This window comes from Mastigoproctus giganteus, chromosome 12, assembly GCF_048544385.1.
Source record: "Mastigoproctus giganteus isolate SK-2022 chromosome 12, ASM4854438v1, whole genome shotgun sequence".
NCBI lineage: Eukaryota > Metazoa > Arthropoda > Arachnida > Uropygi > Thelyphonidae > Mastigoproctus > Mastigoproctus giganteus.
The window spans coordinates 208,271-224,104 of record NC_143586.1 but is presented as its reverse complement, the minus strand read 5'-3'; the positions used below and the strand labels follow the sequence as shown (position 1 = coordinate 224,104).

Genomic DNA, 15,834 nt, shown 5'->3' with positions numbered 1-15,834 from the left:
AACAAACTCAGCCCGGGCCCCCAAAAAGGAAGCAACCTCTCTTGATGACCCCCAAATTGGTTGTGTTAGACCTATGGCCACAGATGGCCCCCAGGAAAAGAGAACTAGTGAAGAAATAAAGACAACTGTGATGAAGGAACTAAAGGATGACCTCAAAGCTACTAAGATAAAGTCCATCCGGAAAACGAGGAATGTAGGACTCGTTATTGAAACGGAGGGAAACGAAGACATACAGACAATAACGGATAACCCAAAAATTGCCACCTTGGGTTTGACTGCAGAATTGCCAAAAAAGAGAGGACCTGCTATTATAAATATATAATTAAAACGATGCCTTCACACTAAGTACGTAGTTTAATTTTATGGGTTAACTATAGTGTATCTACACCGATGGGCCAAAACATTATGACCAGCGAGTCGTTATACAAATCGAAGCAACTGCACGTGAATACGGCACGTACAGTGGTCGAGACACGGTATAAAAACACCTGATACTGAGCTCAGTTAATCACTGTAACTCTTGTTCTTCAGATGGAAAGGCAACGGACTTAAGCGAGTTTGACAAAGGCCAAATTGTAATGACCAGACAACTGGGGCAGAGCGTATACAAAGTATTCAAAGTATTTTATTATTTTCTGCGGGCTCCAGGGTTTTCCCTATCCGCCGCTGAAAAGTAACTGTACATTATTTACAATTTGTACGGCATGGTTGGTGGGATGCTCACGGGCAGCGGTGGTTAAAACCTACCGAAAGTGGTCCGAGGAGGGGGAACCCACAAACCGCCGGTGAGGTGTTGGACAACAATGGCTCATCGATGCTCGAGGTGAGCGAAGGTTCTCCCGGAAGGTACGTGGCAACAGAAGGGCAACTGTGGCGCAATTCACCAGTAATTGGAATTCTGGCGAGGGAGTAATGTGTCACAACAAACAGTACATTGAACCCTTCTGAAAATGGGGCTGCGTAGCAGCAGGCCACTCCGAGTGCCCATGCTAACCACGGTTCACCGGCGACAGTGCCTACAATGGGCAGTGTTCAGTGTGTTGAGGGTCAAATGGTACCAACCTAGCAAAATCTTTCAAGATTTTGATAGGTTGGTGTTTAGGAACAGGAGGGCTTTGTCTATAATTACTTAGAGTTCATAAATGCTGTACATTTTTTTTTCTTTCTTTTTTTTTCCTTCTCTCTTCCTGTCTTGGCATAACTGAGACAGGCAGAGAAAGAGAAAGGAGAAATTTTATTTATTTATTTATTTTATTATTATTTTAAATTTAAATTTTGATTTATATATTAATTAATTGATTTATTTATTTATTTTATTATTATTTTAAATTTAAATTTTGATTTATATATTAATTAATTAATTAATTTATTTTTTTTTTAAATTTTGTTTATTTTATTTTTATTTTTATTTGTTATTATTATCTTTTTATTTATTCATTTATTTTATTTTTATACATTTATTTTTATTTTATTTATTTAATTTTATTATTATTATTATTATTATTATTTTTTTATTTATTTAGTATTATTTTATTTTATTTTATTTATTTTATTTTTTCATGCGTTCTGGTGGGTTGTCAGAGCATGGGATGCTGTGGCGCCAGGCATTTTGATTTATTGTCTGGTGCGAGATTGCCCTGTATTTATTTCCAAGTGGTAGCAGGGTTGTTTTTTTTTAACCTGTTAATTTAACTTCTGTTCGGGGAAAATATTGGAGTCACTCGTCAAAGAAGCATTGCAGGATCATCTAGACAAGATTACAGTAATAATGCAGACAAAATAGGTTTGTTAAGAGGAAGTATTGTGTGACCAATTTGATTGGATACTATGATGTGCCCACAAAGTAACTGGATGCAAAAAATAATTCTGATATCATATACTTTGATTTCAGGAAAGCTTTTGATACCGTTGCACATGGAAGACTTCTGTACAAATTGGAGCAGGGTCGCATTGAGGACAAGTCGCTACAATGCATAAAAGGACAGTTGAGTGGGAGAAGACCAAGAATGGCAGTCAATGGGCTCTGCTTTTCATTGACTAATGTTATTAGTGGAGCCCCACAGGGTTCAGTGTTGGGCCCACTGTTGTTTTAAATGTTTATCAATGATATTGGTGAAGATATATCAGCCTTAATGTCGAAGTTTGCTGATGATACTGAGGTTGGTAGGATTGTTAGTGATATCATGACAGCATGATACTGCAACAGGATCTAGAAAAGTTGGGCAGATGGGCTGAGAAGTGGCAACTGTAATTTAACATTTACAAATGCAAACTACTGCGTATGTGTAGCACTAAACCGAGAACAAATGTACCAACTTCGTGCTTCTAGCTCAGGGCTACTAGTAGAGAATGAAAAGGACCTAAGAGTAATGTGCAGTCTGATATGAAGTTTTCTGACAGTGCAGACAGGCACCCAGAGCAGGTCATGGGGGTCTTGTTAAAAATTTACAGGAATTTTGCCAGCAGGGATAAGGAGGTGATTATCCTTTTTTTATAAGGCAATGGTCAGGCCATGTCTTGAGTTCTGCGTACAGGTCTGAAGACCTTGTTATAGGAAGGATGTAGAGTTGCTGGAATGAGTACAGAGAAGGGCAAAAAGACTAGTTAGTGGAACGAAGGGATAATCTTACCAAGGAAGACTTCAGTTCTTTAAATTGTAGCGTTTGGAAACTAGTCGCCTGCGACGTTATCGTGATTGAGGTGATTAAGGCCTTGAATGGTTTGAGCGGGCTAAATTCTGATGGGATATTTCCTTTTGCGCAGATTACAAACCTGAGGGGACATAAACCCAAATTGCGGAAAGACAGTTGTAGAATGGACAGGACGGTGATTACGTGAACAGTGCTCTCCACGAGAGTCTGTTTGCTTTGCCGTTAGTGTTTAGTAACGCTTTGCCGTTTCTTCGTACACTCGTGGCAGTTTTATTTATTTATTATTATTATTATTATTTTTTATAAAGATGTGCTTTTAGCCATCTGGTGGTTGATTGCTGGAACAAATTTCCATCTGTCGTTGTGGAAGTTGATAGCTTAATTAAATTCAAGGGAGAAGTAGAAAAACTTTCGGAGCGAAATAATGGGTGAAAGGGGAATTTTCATTTTCTTTTTCTTTTGGTTGATGCTGTATAAGCTTGCTTTCTTGCGTCATATGATCATACGCCTCTGTTAATGCTAAGACTGGAGCACGTAGAGAGAGAGAGAGAGAGAGAGAGAGAGAGAGAGAGAGAGAGAGAGAGAGACTATTTCTGAAGCCCCATAATTTTGCGTTTCTTTTTTTCAGGTACAGGATCCGACCTAGGTTTCTACGCGATGTTTCCAATAGAGATCTGCGCACTACAATTCTGGGAAGCGAGATATCTTTCCCTGTGTGCTTGTCGCCGACTGCGATGCAGAGACTGGCCCACCACGATGGCGAAGTGGCTTCTGCCAGAGGTAGGTTGGTTGATTGTTGTTGAGTTTCAGTTCATCAGCAAGCAATTTATTCTGTATTGCGCCGTATATAACGTCTCTAAATTGCGCGTGTTAATTTCTGTGGTCGATTTGCTGTTTGCAGGACGAAGAACCCTGTTTCCAGGGAAAAAAAAGCACAAAACAAAACACGCTACCCTCGCCTGAGACCGACTAACCCACCACTTTGTGAAAAAGGATCATAAAAATTCCTCACATCATCGAGGGATTTGAAATCAGTTTTTCTCCACCCAGCATGGACAGGACGGTGATTACGCGAACAGTACTCTCCACGAGAGTCTGTTTGCTTTGCCGTTTCTTCGTACACATGTGGCAGTTTTATTTATTTATTATTTTTTTAAATTCAGGAAAGGAAACTTTGTGCTCCGTGGATCGATTAAAATTCAACCACAGATAATGTTTAAGAAATAAATTATTATTCACATTAAAAATAACTAAATTTTCTTTTATGTTCCGGTGACTACAGGATTAGAGGAATTCGTAAGATGCAGAATATACGAAAAAAAAAGAAGTTTTTAGCAGTCTAGCGCTTGAACCACGGGCACTGAAAGAACGTTATTTATTTACTCTCGCAGTGATACTTCAAGCGTCATTTTAAAGCAGTATTTCTCAACATATTTTTAATTATGTTGAGAAATACTGCTTTTTTAGACAATTTTATTTCTTAATCGCCCCCCCCATGAAATTTTAAACAAGAAAATACTTTATACCCTTTTTCTTCAATGGGATCCCTAAACCTGATGCTTCTTAGCTAAAAGTTCAATGTTCGGTATGATGTCAAGTTTAATTCTAATGTCTTTTCTCTTGAACAAATATCAATTCAATTTCTTTCCTTTGTTAATAATTTATTTACTGAACTAAAACCACTTTCAACCATATACAACGTTGGAAAACAAAGATGTACTTTGGCCATTTCAGACCACATTGTTGGATAAAGAAGCTTAGTTGTTTTTGAGCCCAACAACTCAGCCATTCCACCTTTTTAGGATTTATATTTACATTCTTCGTTACATTTTAATTCAATGAGTTGTTCTTGAATTTCTTGACTAGCAGACCCAGCATCGCATCCTGTTAGATCTAACATCCATGGCTTCACTTCAAAAGAAAATAAATCTGAAAATCTATTTTTAATTTGTATAAAGAACACAAATGATCTGAATAATTCTTAAGATCATTCTCGGTGAGAGATTCATTGATTTCAGCCAACTCTTGCATACAATGAAATAGTTTTCCCATTAAATTGCTTTCAAATATTTCCAGTGTTTCAATGAAGGCTTTTAATACGTGTTTGCAGTTTATCACTGTAATTAATTTCGCTAAAGTTGAAGTGATACTTCATTAAGTTTTCGAAAAATCCAAGCCTTATAGAACACGTTGGTTTTTGTGTTTGTTAAATCTGTCTCTCCGCTTTCTAGAAAACTAATTATCGTATCAAAAAGATTTACAAATCTTGTTACAGTTTCCTTTAGAAAGCCATCTGATTTCTATAAGTAAAAGAAGCCTCACATACTGTTCTTCATTATCAACACAAAATTTTCTGAAAAGGCGATCATATTTGCAATGTGAAATAATAGATTCTATTATCCTCTACGATGTCTTCTAGAACTATCTATTTGTTAACATTACCATATGCTACATCCATATTTATATACAAAATTGCAGAGGGTGCTATAGATTTTAGAATTAATTTTGGCTATTTAGTGACATTAACTACACTTACCAGGGGACGCTTCGATCGGTTAGGTACGCATATATGCTACACGTGCGGACTTATTCTGTCTTTCTTACATTTTATTTGCAGTGGTAAGTATTTTATATATATAAATTTATCTTATATTTATTGACTCTTATTGTTATATCTAATAACCAGGATCCCTTACTATAAGGGATGGGAAGTTACACTCCCGGTTTTATCCTAAGTAAAATTATGCTTCAACTTTTCTATGCTTTTTACCTTTTACTCTAATAATTCTACTTTTCATACCTCATGAATTATTAGAGTAATTCGAGGAGGATTGTGGTACTATATCTATACTTTACTCTATTTCCGTTCGCCTTCTTTAGCTTATGCTACTATTGCTTCGTGTTACTTTTAGCGTATGCTACTAATACTTATGCTACCTATACGATATATAATATACCACATATGTATATGTTTAACAAAGGATGGTTCTCTTTCTACATTAACTACGTATTATTATCTTTTTGTAAATTAGTTTTGTGATCTAATACTACATTACCTTCATTTGGTATTGCTAAATCATACTACATAGCTATATTCTGGACACCGTTAAGCTGGACGATGACTACAGAAACGGATAGCCTGTTAATTATGGTTGATAGATTGAGAAGGTTAGCCCTCGAAAAAAAAAGTCCCTTTCAATGTATCTATATATCTATAATTAACATAATTTTATTTTATGATATAATTTTGATATATAAGGTTTTGCCTTATGTTATATTGCATATATATTTTTTTTCCAGGTTGCTGTAGGCGCGTACATAGGTTCTTATGTTTCTTGGGCCGTTATATTACCGGTTGGTTTCTCGGTATACACTATAACCTGCTAAATTTTGATTATAAATACACCATTAGACTCTACCACTAAAACTAACATCTTATATATATATATACATCTTATATATACATCTTATATATATATATATATATATACACAGATAATAAAATGTAAATAAAATAAAAAAATAAATAATAAATAAATAAATAAAATAACTAATATAAAAAAATAATAAAAATCCTCCTCATCATCACAATTAGTCTCTTGAGCATTCTGGACACACTTCAGTAATCTTTCCAACACATTATTCTGGTTCAACTGTTTAACAGGCGTTTCCTCAATTCAAAGGCTCCCTTTGCAAAATCCTGGAATAATTGAAATACACTCCTATTAGATAAGAACATCTCTTCCCGACCTAACTCATTTTCAGCAATGATTTCCCTGATTATTTCCCTGACATTATCATAAATTGTACACACATATAATACAGTATATGGTGCCAACTTTCAACCTCGCCACAAAAACAAAGATCTGTATCCGAAAGTCCCAACTGAAATAATTTCGCTTTCATCGAGCCGTGACCTGTTACTAAAAATGATGTTTGTAAACTTGGTTTAAACCAGCTTCGAACTGTTCTGTCACTTAAAGAGGTAACATCCAGAATAAATTTCTTTGTCACTCGACCAGAAAATACAGTGTCCCATCTTGTTTGCCACAAATTAACAATCTCATTTAAACATCTTTTCTCTTCTCCCTCTTAATGTCAGAATTTATATCAAATTCTATGCCAATAAGTCTAGTAGGTATTTTCTTCTTAATGCCATAGCACAACCCGCGATAAGCCACGAACAAATCCAAGGGGACTGCCCCAGCCATCACTTGAAGTGCACTCGTAGCTACAGTACTGCATACCCTTAAAATACTGAGAAGCATTGTTCTTTGCAGTGAGTTTAATTTAGCCTGAAATCTCTCTCAGATTTCAGAGTGAGTCACACAGAGTGTTCGGTCACACAGAGTGACACAGGAGTCACTCTGTGTGACCGAACTCCCGCTGCATACGTAACCATAAGCAGAAACACCACCTTATAATATAAAAATAAAGTTTTATTGGACACACCCCAATCTGCTCTTGATACTCTTATAATATAACCGGCAAATTTCCTGATCTTGCTATGTAGATGGGTTATATGCACATAATAAGACAACTTGTGATCAATAATGAGCCCCAAGTATTTAGTTTCAGAAACCATAGTCAACTGTCTCCTATTTAATTTTATTTGCGGCGGTCGTCCCAAATCAAGTTTTGTTTTAAAAAGCATTATTTTGGTCTTTTGGGGGCTAATGGTAAGCTTAAATCCTCGTGTCCAGGGATTAATATAATTTATTACACGGTTTGCATTTTGCTCCAAATTCTGTCGTGATCTACCTGCCACAATTAATGTGACATCATCAGCAAAAGCTATCACTTGACAATTTACTTGTGGTCGAACCAGCCAGTTCTGTAGCACCAGATTCCTAATACAGAGCCCTGAGTGCAACCTCGCGTAATTTGTCTTTGAAGGAGAAAATGTTTAGACTTACAAGTCACATCTCTACAGTACATCTCTCAGAAAAATAACTCCTGAACAGACTGTATAACTGCTTAAAACACTCAGCACGACACATTGAGAAAGAGCTGCCTCCCACCATACTGAGTCGAACGCACCTTCAAAATCTATATATACAATTTGTATATATATAGCAAGTTCATATTTTGAATCAAGAGTTTGAAATGTATGTTTGAAAATCCAAAAGAGCATCCTCTCACGATTTTTCCGGTGTAAAACCATACTGATTAGGTGTAATCATGTCATGGCGTTCTCACAATTCTTGTAAACTTATTGCCATTAACCTCTCTAACGCTTTTCCCAGATTAGCCAACAATGCAATTGGACTGTACGATTCAAATGAAGGTTTCCCAGGCTTGCTAATTAGCCTTAATAAAGCAATCTTCCATTTCAATGGAAACAGTCCTTCCTATAAACACTTATTATATAACAGAAGCAACATGTTAGGTACCAACTTGAAAAACCTCACTATAAATGCATTCTCAATCAAATCTATTCCTGGATATTTTGCAAAATTAAGTTTCTTTAACACCCCTGCTAGTACTTGTATTGTAAACGCCATGGTGTTGTCTCTAGCTACATAAAACTGATTTTTTTCTCCACAGTTCGGATTGGCACTATTTTATAGTGCCAAGATGTGAGTCCATGATGGGATCGTCATCCGGGAACAGCCTCGCCAATATTGAATCCTCTCAGCCAATATTCTCAGTAGAATCCTCTTGAATTGTATTAAATACCTCCAAACTTAATTTATCTCTTGACAACTGATAAAATAAACCCCAGGGATTATTCCTCCCCGATTCTTTTACAAACAATCGCCAGGTTTCTCTCTTCCGAGTTCCCATGGTTCTCTTGTAATTGTTTTTAAGAGATACGTAATTGTCATGCAATCTAGCTGCCTCAGAATGACCCCATTTCCGATGCCGCTGGTACTGTCTCCTAGCCCGATATACAGCCCGTCATAAGACAGTCAGTTCGTTTGTCCACCTTGGGCAGGAATTTAGTTTAATAACCTTCTTCCGACCTGAATTATATGCCGCTCTTACTATTGAAACCTCTATAGTATTAGCTAAATATATTGCAGATTCACGAACTATCTGTTATTGTTTATCCGAGGGAAATTCCCGAAAAACAGAAGCTTCAAACATGGACCAATCAAACGATTTCAATGAAAACCGAACAATGGTATCCGATCTTGACTACCAGTTAAATTCGGCACATTCTTCACATAAAACAATATGGCTCGATGATCACTTGATGTCCAATCAGGCATTACCTTCCAGTTACAAATACAATGTCTAATACCAGAAGTTGTTATAGTTAAATCAATATTAGATTCACCCATTGGACCACAGAATGTAGACAGTTGATTTGACTTGTTCATTACAAAAAAATTATTGCTCGATTCAAACTCTTCCAGCAATAAACCTCTCATGTCAGAGGTTGCATTATATCACAATGGATACTTTGCATTAGCGTCTGTCGAAATAATCACTTGTTTAGGTCTTAAAATGAGCAACACATATTCTAAATAATCCACGCAATTATTAAAGTCCATTGAAGGCGCACAATACAGAGATATAAAATAGAATTGAAAATTTTCCGAGGCTACCATAACATGTAGCAAACTGGTTGTATAACCTATGAACAACCACTACATCTAGACCTCTATTATTGACCACAATTCCAGTTTCATGCTCTTCCTGCACCGGTTGTATTATTCGTGACGTTAAGGGATAACCAAATATACTAGACGTTTGCTCACCTGGAACTCTAGCCCAATGAGGTTCCTGTATTGCCACCAAATCAATTTGAAAATCCTCACTAATCTTCCTAATCTCGTCCGCTACCAATCTCGATCGTTGTCCATTAATCTGCATTATTTTAATTCCTGTAGTATAAAAAACTTCAGTTAAGTCAGGATCCTCTTCCAACCCCCCCCTCTCTTCGTTCATTACAACTATTCATTAGCAGTCCGAGTTCGTACCATTTCCAGTGCTCTTTGATATTTCTTGAATCTAACGTCCCTCACTGAATGGCAAAAATCCCACTTACGGCGCTTGCAGTTAGCACAGCTTGGCTCCTGATCTTTGTTTGGGCATTCAGAGTATATATGCCCCCCTCCCCCTGCACAATGACCACAAGTAGGGGAGCTGTGAGTACAATATTTCGTAACGTGTCCATATCCAAGACATAGAAAGCATCTGGAGACTATAGTAAAGGGTCGGTGCCTATTCGCACTCACTGCTAAGTATAAACGATCCAATGTGGATATAAGCTTATATAACCTTGGGGAGAGAGTAATAACCCATTGTACAAAAGCTGTAGTTCTAGACTTGGTCGTAAAGGTAAAACTTATGTCTTTCTTAACTTCCTCGAACGTGATCCCGTATTCTTCCAAATTCTTACAGTATAATTCTTCAATGATATCTTCCTGACATAACTCCTTAGGAATATCATATATAATCACGGATGGGTTGCCCTTTTTGGGAACACCCGTTGTTATTCCAACAGGCGCCAAAGAATCCGATGCAGCTATAGTCACCAAATCCGTCTTTATAGCTGTTTCTAATAATACACCTTTATTTCGCAGCGACCGCAGCGCTCGGACTTTCACTGACTTAAATTCATTTTTTAAAGCATTTGCCACAGCAGTTTTCACTTCAGAACTCGATTTAAGCTCACTACTATCAGAAGCTCGAAGAAGCATAAGATTTTCCCCAGACCTGGGTATTTCTTCCTTAGGACGAGTACCACTCGCTATCTCCGCATAAGTACGCTTTACTTCCACCCCCCCGCCACTTGCGCATGATCTTGACTACCTATTACACCCTCCTCTTCACTCACTACTTCTTTTTGAGCCTCAGTCTTACTATAAGGCTCAGATGAAAATGTTCTAGTAAAAATTAAATGTTCTAGTAAATTCGCCCGTTTACTGATCTCAGCATTTAAAGCTTAAATTTTTTATTTTCTGTTAATACAGCTGTACTTGCTGTTTCTTACTTAGCCCATTTATCCATAATTATGTCTCCTGCCTTCTTTGTAACCTTATTAACTTCTGCCAAGAGGAAACTCCTAATGTCTTTCCTCATTTTAGAGATCCCCTCACACATTGACGATACACCTTGTACATTGTATAGCTCATCAATCATAGTTTCAACATCCTGACTTGGTATAAGTTGCACCTCAGTATTCGCAGCTACCTGTTCACTAACTTCCTCTTCATGCGCTAACTGAATATTCGTATTCCCATAAGCTCTAAACTGATCCTGACTACGTCCTCCAGAGTATACAAACTCCCCATATTTTATAAACTCTTCCCGCGACTGTAGCATTTTAGGTGGGAACCGTCCTCCGCTGTATCAGATCCCACTGTATGCTTCCTAACTGTTCCACTTGAACTTTCCATAATTCTTATTAAATTCAATTATCCAACTACACAGCTAACAACATGTTAATACTTATTAATTTCGAATATCTGTCTACACCACAAACAAGTGTTACAATTACCATACACTGAAAATCAAATCGCTGAATCGATCAAATCAGCTTGACTGAACTACAACCTTTCTAATCACCAGTTAGTAATAATATTAACCTGAAACTTCAACCACAATATTAATACCAACTAAACTCAAACTGATTACTTTGCAGTGAAAACTTAACTGCTAGATTATAAAACAAAAAAAAAAAAAAAAAAAAATACTGCAGAACAATAAAGCAGTACACTATTCTTTTCTACTGATCCCTATTGATAATAATAAATATTAGTTCCAGAAATAAATAAGTAGTTTTCAGACAAAACAGTGATTTTGACTATGTATAATCAGACTACTCCTCCCACCTCATAATGGCCGCCATTTTGGCACCATTATTATCGTTAGAACTCCACAATCACTGATATCATCAGTTATTAAGTATACTTTTAACATATTAAAACCGGACAATTCAGGAAGTATCTGAATTCGCTCCAAACTCTTTATACACTTCTTCACTCACAAAAACCAATTTCAAAGTCGATTTCAGACAGATTTATCAGCACCGCTATCTATGTACAAACATAGATTTTTGTTTGATAAAACGCTGACAAGGTGCTATCTATGTACAAACATAGATAGCACCTTGTCAGCGTTTTACAATTCAATATCATATTTACAACATGCGTAGCCAAATTTTCTATTTAGTCTACAAGTCACATCTTGACAGGAACCACACTCGGCTCAAGAACCACTAAGACAACCTCTCTGCTAAATCTACTAAACCCAATTTTATACAGGGTGTTTCAGTTAAACGTTTCAGAACTTCTAAGAGGGGTAGGGTACATCCTGACAACTCGAAATCATATAGCAATGTGGGGTCGGAAATGCTTTCCTGAAGCGGTGTTGTACACAGAAGCACCATAAAAAGAAAAGAGACCGTAAGTGAGAAATCGTTTTAATAATACATGAAAAGAAGCAAAAGGTACATGGATTAAAGTAAGTGTTCGAAGTTTCTTCCACGGGCTACAATGCACGCCTCACATCTCAGACGCATGGACATCCGAACATTCTGGAATACTCCAGGCAGCGTGTCCAGACACAGCAACCGGAGGATTATGCACCTCGTATTGCTTTCGCACAGTGGTACCTTGGAAAATGTGCTACAAATCCCCTTTTTCCTGATGAAGTGTTGTTTTCCGATGAGGCATCCTTCACAAGGGAAGGAATTTTCAACACGCATAACGACCATATCTGGGCGGTCGAGAACCCTCATGCAATACGACGTCGTGCAGCACAGATTCGATTTTCGGTCAATGTATGGGCCGGTATTATGGGAGATCACCTCATCGGACCTTACCTGTTACCGTGTCGTCTAACCGGACCTATCTACTTGATCTTTCTGCAGCAAGTATTGCCACAACTTTTGAGAGATGAACAGATTTCTGCATCGACGCAACAGACAATGTGGTTCCAACACGATGGAGCCCCTGCCCATTATAGCAGAGATGTTCGTAACTACCTGGATGTCACATTTGGTCAACAGTGGATCGGACGTGGTGGTCCCGTGCGTTGGCCTGCTCGGTCACCCGACCTATCATGTCTTGATTTTTATTTCTGGGGTCATATGAAATCGCTAGTTTATGACACCCCTGTTGACAATGCTGAGGAGCTGGTTGCAAGAATCGCAGTAGCTGCCGAAGAAATTCGAAATTCGCCTGGAGTATTCCAGAATGTTCGGATGTCCATGCGTCGGAGACGTGAGGCGTGCATTGTAGCCCGTGGAAGAAACTTCGAACACTTACTTTAATCCATGTACCTTTTGCTTCTTTTCATGTATTATTAAAACGATTTCTCACTTACGGTCTCTTTTCTTTTTATGGTGCTTCTGTGTACAACACCGCTTCAGGAAAGCATTTCCGACCCCACATTGCTATATGATTTCGAGTTGTCAGGATGTACCCTACCCCTCTTAGAAGTTCTGAAACGTTTAACTGAAACACCTTGTATTTATAACAAATAATCTACAAAATAAAACATCATTACCATCGTGGAACCAACATATTTACTTAAGAAAAGAAAACTGACTTATTTACAGAAAACATATTTACAGAAAACATAGAAAACAAAAAAGTATAATAGTTGTTGTCCTTGAACAAAAACTCGGGATTACATGGCATTACTCTTTACAGATCAACTACAATTAGTCTCTTCCTACGTGCAAACAATTTATCTGCAAAATTAGAAAAAGCTAGGAAATGTTCTTTAGAATCGACAAAACATGGTAGGTCATCTTCATTGTTCATTTCTGTAAGAAGCTTTAAATAATTTCTTAAGTCTATATAGAGATAGCAGTTAAATATTAAATGCTCCATGGTCTTGGGAGCACCACACTTACATAATGGATAGGCAGCCAACCCCAGAGTGAACAATTTGGAGTTCACGCTGCCATGCCCTGTTAGAAGTAAAGACACATTCAGACCTGCGCAAAACCAGGACGACTGTTGCTTGGTAAATTCTGATATTATTATTATTATTATTATTATTAATATTCATATGATGCAAGGAAGCCTGAGGCTTATGCTGCACCAGGAAAAAAAAAGAAAGTTCCCGAGTAACTCTGAGAGAGAGAGAGAGAGAGAGAGAGAGAGAGAGAGAGAGAGAGAGAGAGAGAGAGAGAGAGAGAGAGATGTAGAAGGGAATCACCAAGAAAGAGAAGAATGATGATATCCAGCTCAGGACCCTGGGTGTGCCAAGCCCATACTCACCAGATGTGAGCCCCCGGGGTTAAATATATGTTAGGAAAGTAACTAAGTAACTCTGCCAACTTCTCCATTTGACCAAGTTAATTGCCAACTATTAACAAACTCTCTTCTAATTCTACAGTTGTCATCGTTAGTTCGTATCTAAATTAATTGAATAATTGCTCATCCTTGCAGGCAGAGCTTTCCTACGATAATCTGTAAGTGGTGGTACATAACTTTATATAGGATAGGAAATTTTCCACTCAATACTTGGAGTGCCATTGTCGACAGTGTTCTGCAATTTCTTGTGATTGCAAGAAGAAAGAAACGTTGTGCTTGAGTCAAATACTTCAAGGCTAAACAATTATGAACACGGTAACCCCATGCACACGCTGCATAACAAATTACACTGGTTTACAGTGTATCTGGGGTTTGAGTAAAAGTATGTGGCAGTTGTTTATGCATGTTTACTGATTACTAAACCGAACTCCGTTTGTTTCTATCACGTAAAGATTTTTCACAATTCATTAACAAAATATTACCGAGGTATCATACTCAAATGTGTACATCACTATACTTGCAATGGTTTGCAAGATTCGTAATCAGTATCAAACATTTGCCTCAAATACAACAGATTGTGCATGTTTAACCCGTAACTACACACACGCTGCAAGGTAGCCGGCTCCCTACCCCGCTCTTCCGGCCCATCTGTGATTCCCAGAATTTTATTTTTCGAGTGGAGTCTGGGAGACTCCTGTGTGTAGTTACGGGTTAAACTTGTTTGTGCAGTCACAGTTTCTACAGTCAACCACAGAATTAGTGGCACATCCCTTATACGGTCACAGTGCTCCTGTAAAAACCGTCGTGAGCTCTCACTGTGTGTTAGTTTTCTTTTAGTATGGCAACTAGAAAGTGTATAAACAGTCCCGACATATTTTGTTACATATGTGGTTGTTTTGTTCTTGTAAAGCAGATGTATGTATTTGTCTTGGGCGGCACCTGGAATGTTAGTTCATCTACGCCTCGTTTCACTTTTAAATTAGAGGATTCGGCAGAAATGGCCAGAAATGAACTGGCTGTTTGGATACCCGGAGTCAGCAGGTCGGCATCGCGTCACCACCACCACGGGAAGGTAGTCCAAGGGCAACCAGCCGGCGGAAACAGAAGAGAGGGACGCCAAAAGCCCAACAAAGTACGAGCCAAAAATAGTAAAAAAAAAAAAAAAAAAAAAAAAGAAAAAAAATTAACTTACACAACTATACAAAGATTAAATACTGCACACAAGATAACCTCAAGAGATTGAGGTAAACACAGATGATACTTTCAGGTTTCAAAGTAAACAATTCAAGTAATCTTTTGCATATTAACATAAATAAAAAAAAATAATAAGGTCAAAGAAAATAATTAAGGATAACAGTACCATTCAAGCGATAAAACTTTACACAAGCATTTTAGCCCAGAAACAGGCACAAATCTTATAAACAGTTGAGGTTAAATCCAGTAAGTCCTGCAGTCATTAGTAGCAAAGTTACAGTCAATCACCAATAACCAAGTCACAGTCAGTTAACAGCCATCCGAGCAAAGGAATTTTCATCGCCAAATTGAGTTGCGGTTGTAGGACACTTGTAGAGTTTCGAAAAAAAAAAGAAAAAAAAAAAAGCACAACACACAGAACACAAGTCCAGAATTGTAGATCTTGTCGAGAAAATGGACGTCATTGCTGTGAAGGTGAAGAGTCTTCAGCTGAATTTGAAACATTCGCATGTGCAGTCATTGCAGAAAGGATTGCGAGCCTTTTATTGAAGGTAATTCTGCAGAATTACTCGAAATTCATTGTATGAGGGACAAGAGTACAACACGTGCTGCCAATCTTCCACACCGCCACAATGACAGAGTTCCACAGGAGACAAGCGAAATTTAAACAGTTTCTTATTTAATGATCCGTGTCCTGATATCAAATAGGAGGTAAACAAGTCAAGGCTAAACCAGATTGTAGAGTTTTTTTCCATAAGAGAGTCAAC

General features: G+C 37.6%; 1 protein-coding gene across 1 annotated transcript in view; it reads left to right on the top strand.

The window, feature by feature from the left end:
- LOC150076625 (2-Hydroxyacid oxidase 1-like) overlaps positions 1-15,834 on the top strand; it is a 228,425-nt gene that overhangs the window by 8,783 nt on the left and 203,808 nt on the right. Inside the window, exon 2 of the mRNA XM_090386736.1 lies at positions 3,280-3,431. Coding sequence (XP_090242862.1) covers positions 3,280-3,431 — 152 coding nt within the window. The remainder of the gene's footprint in view (positions 1-3,279; positions 3,432-15,834) is intronic.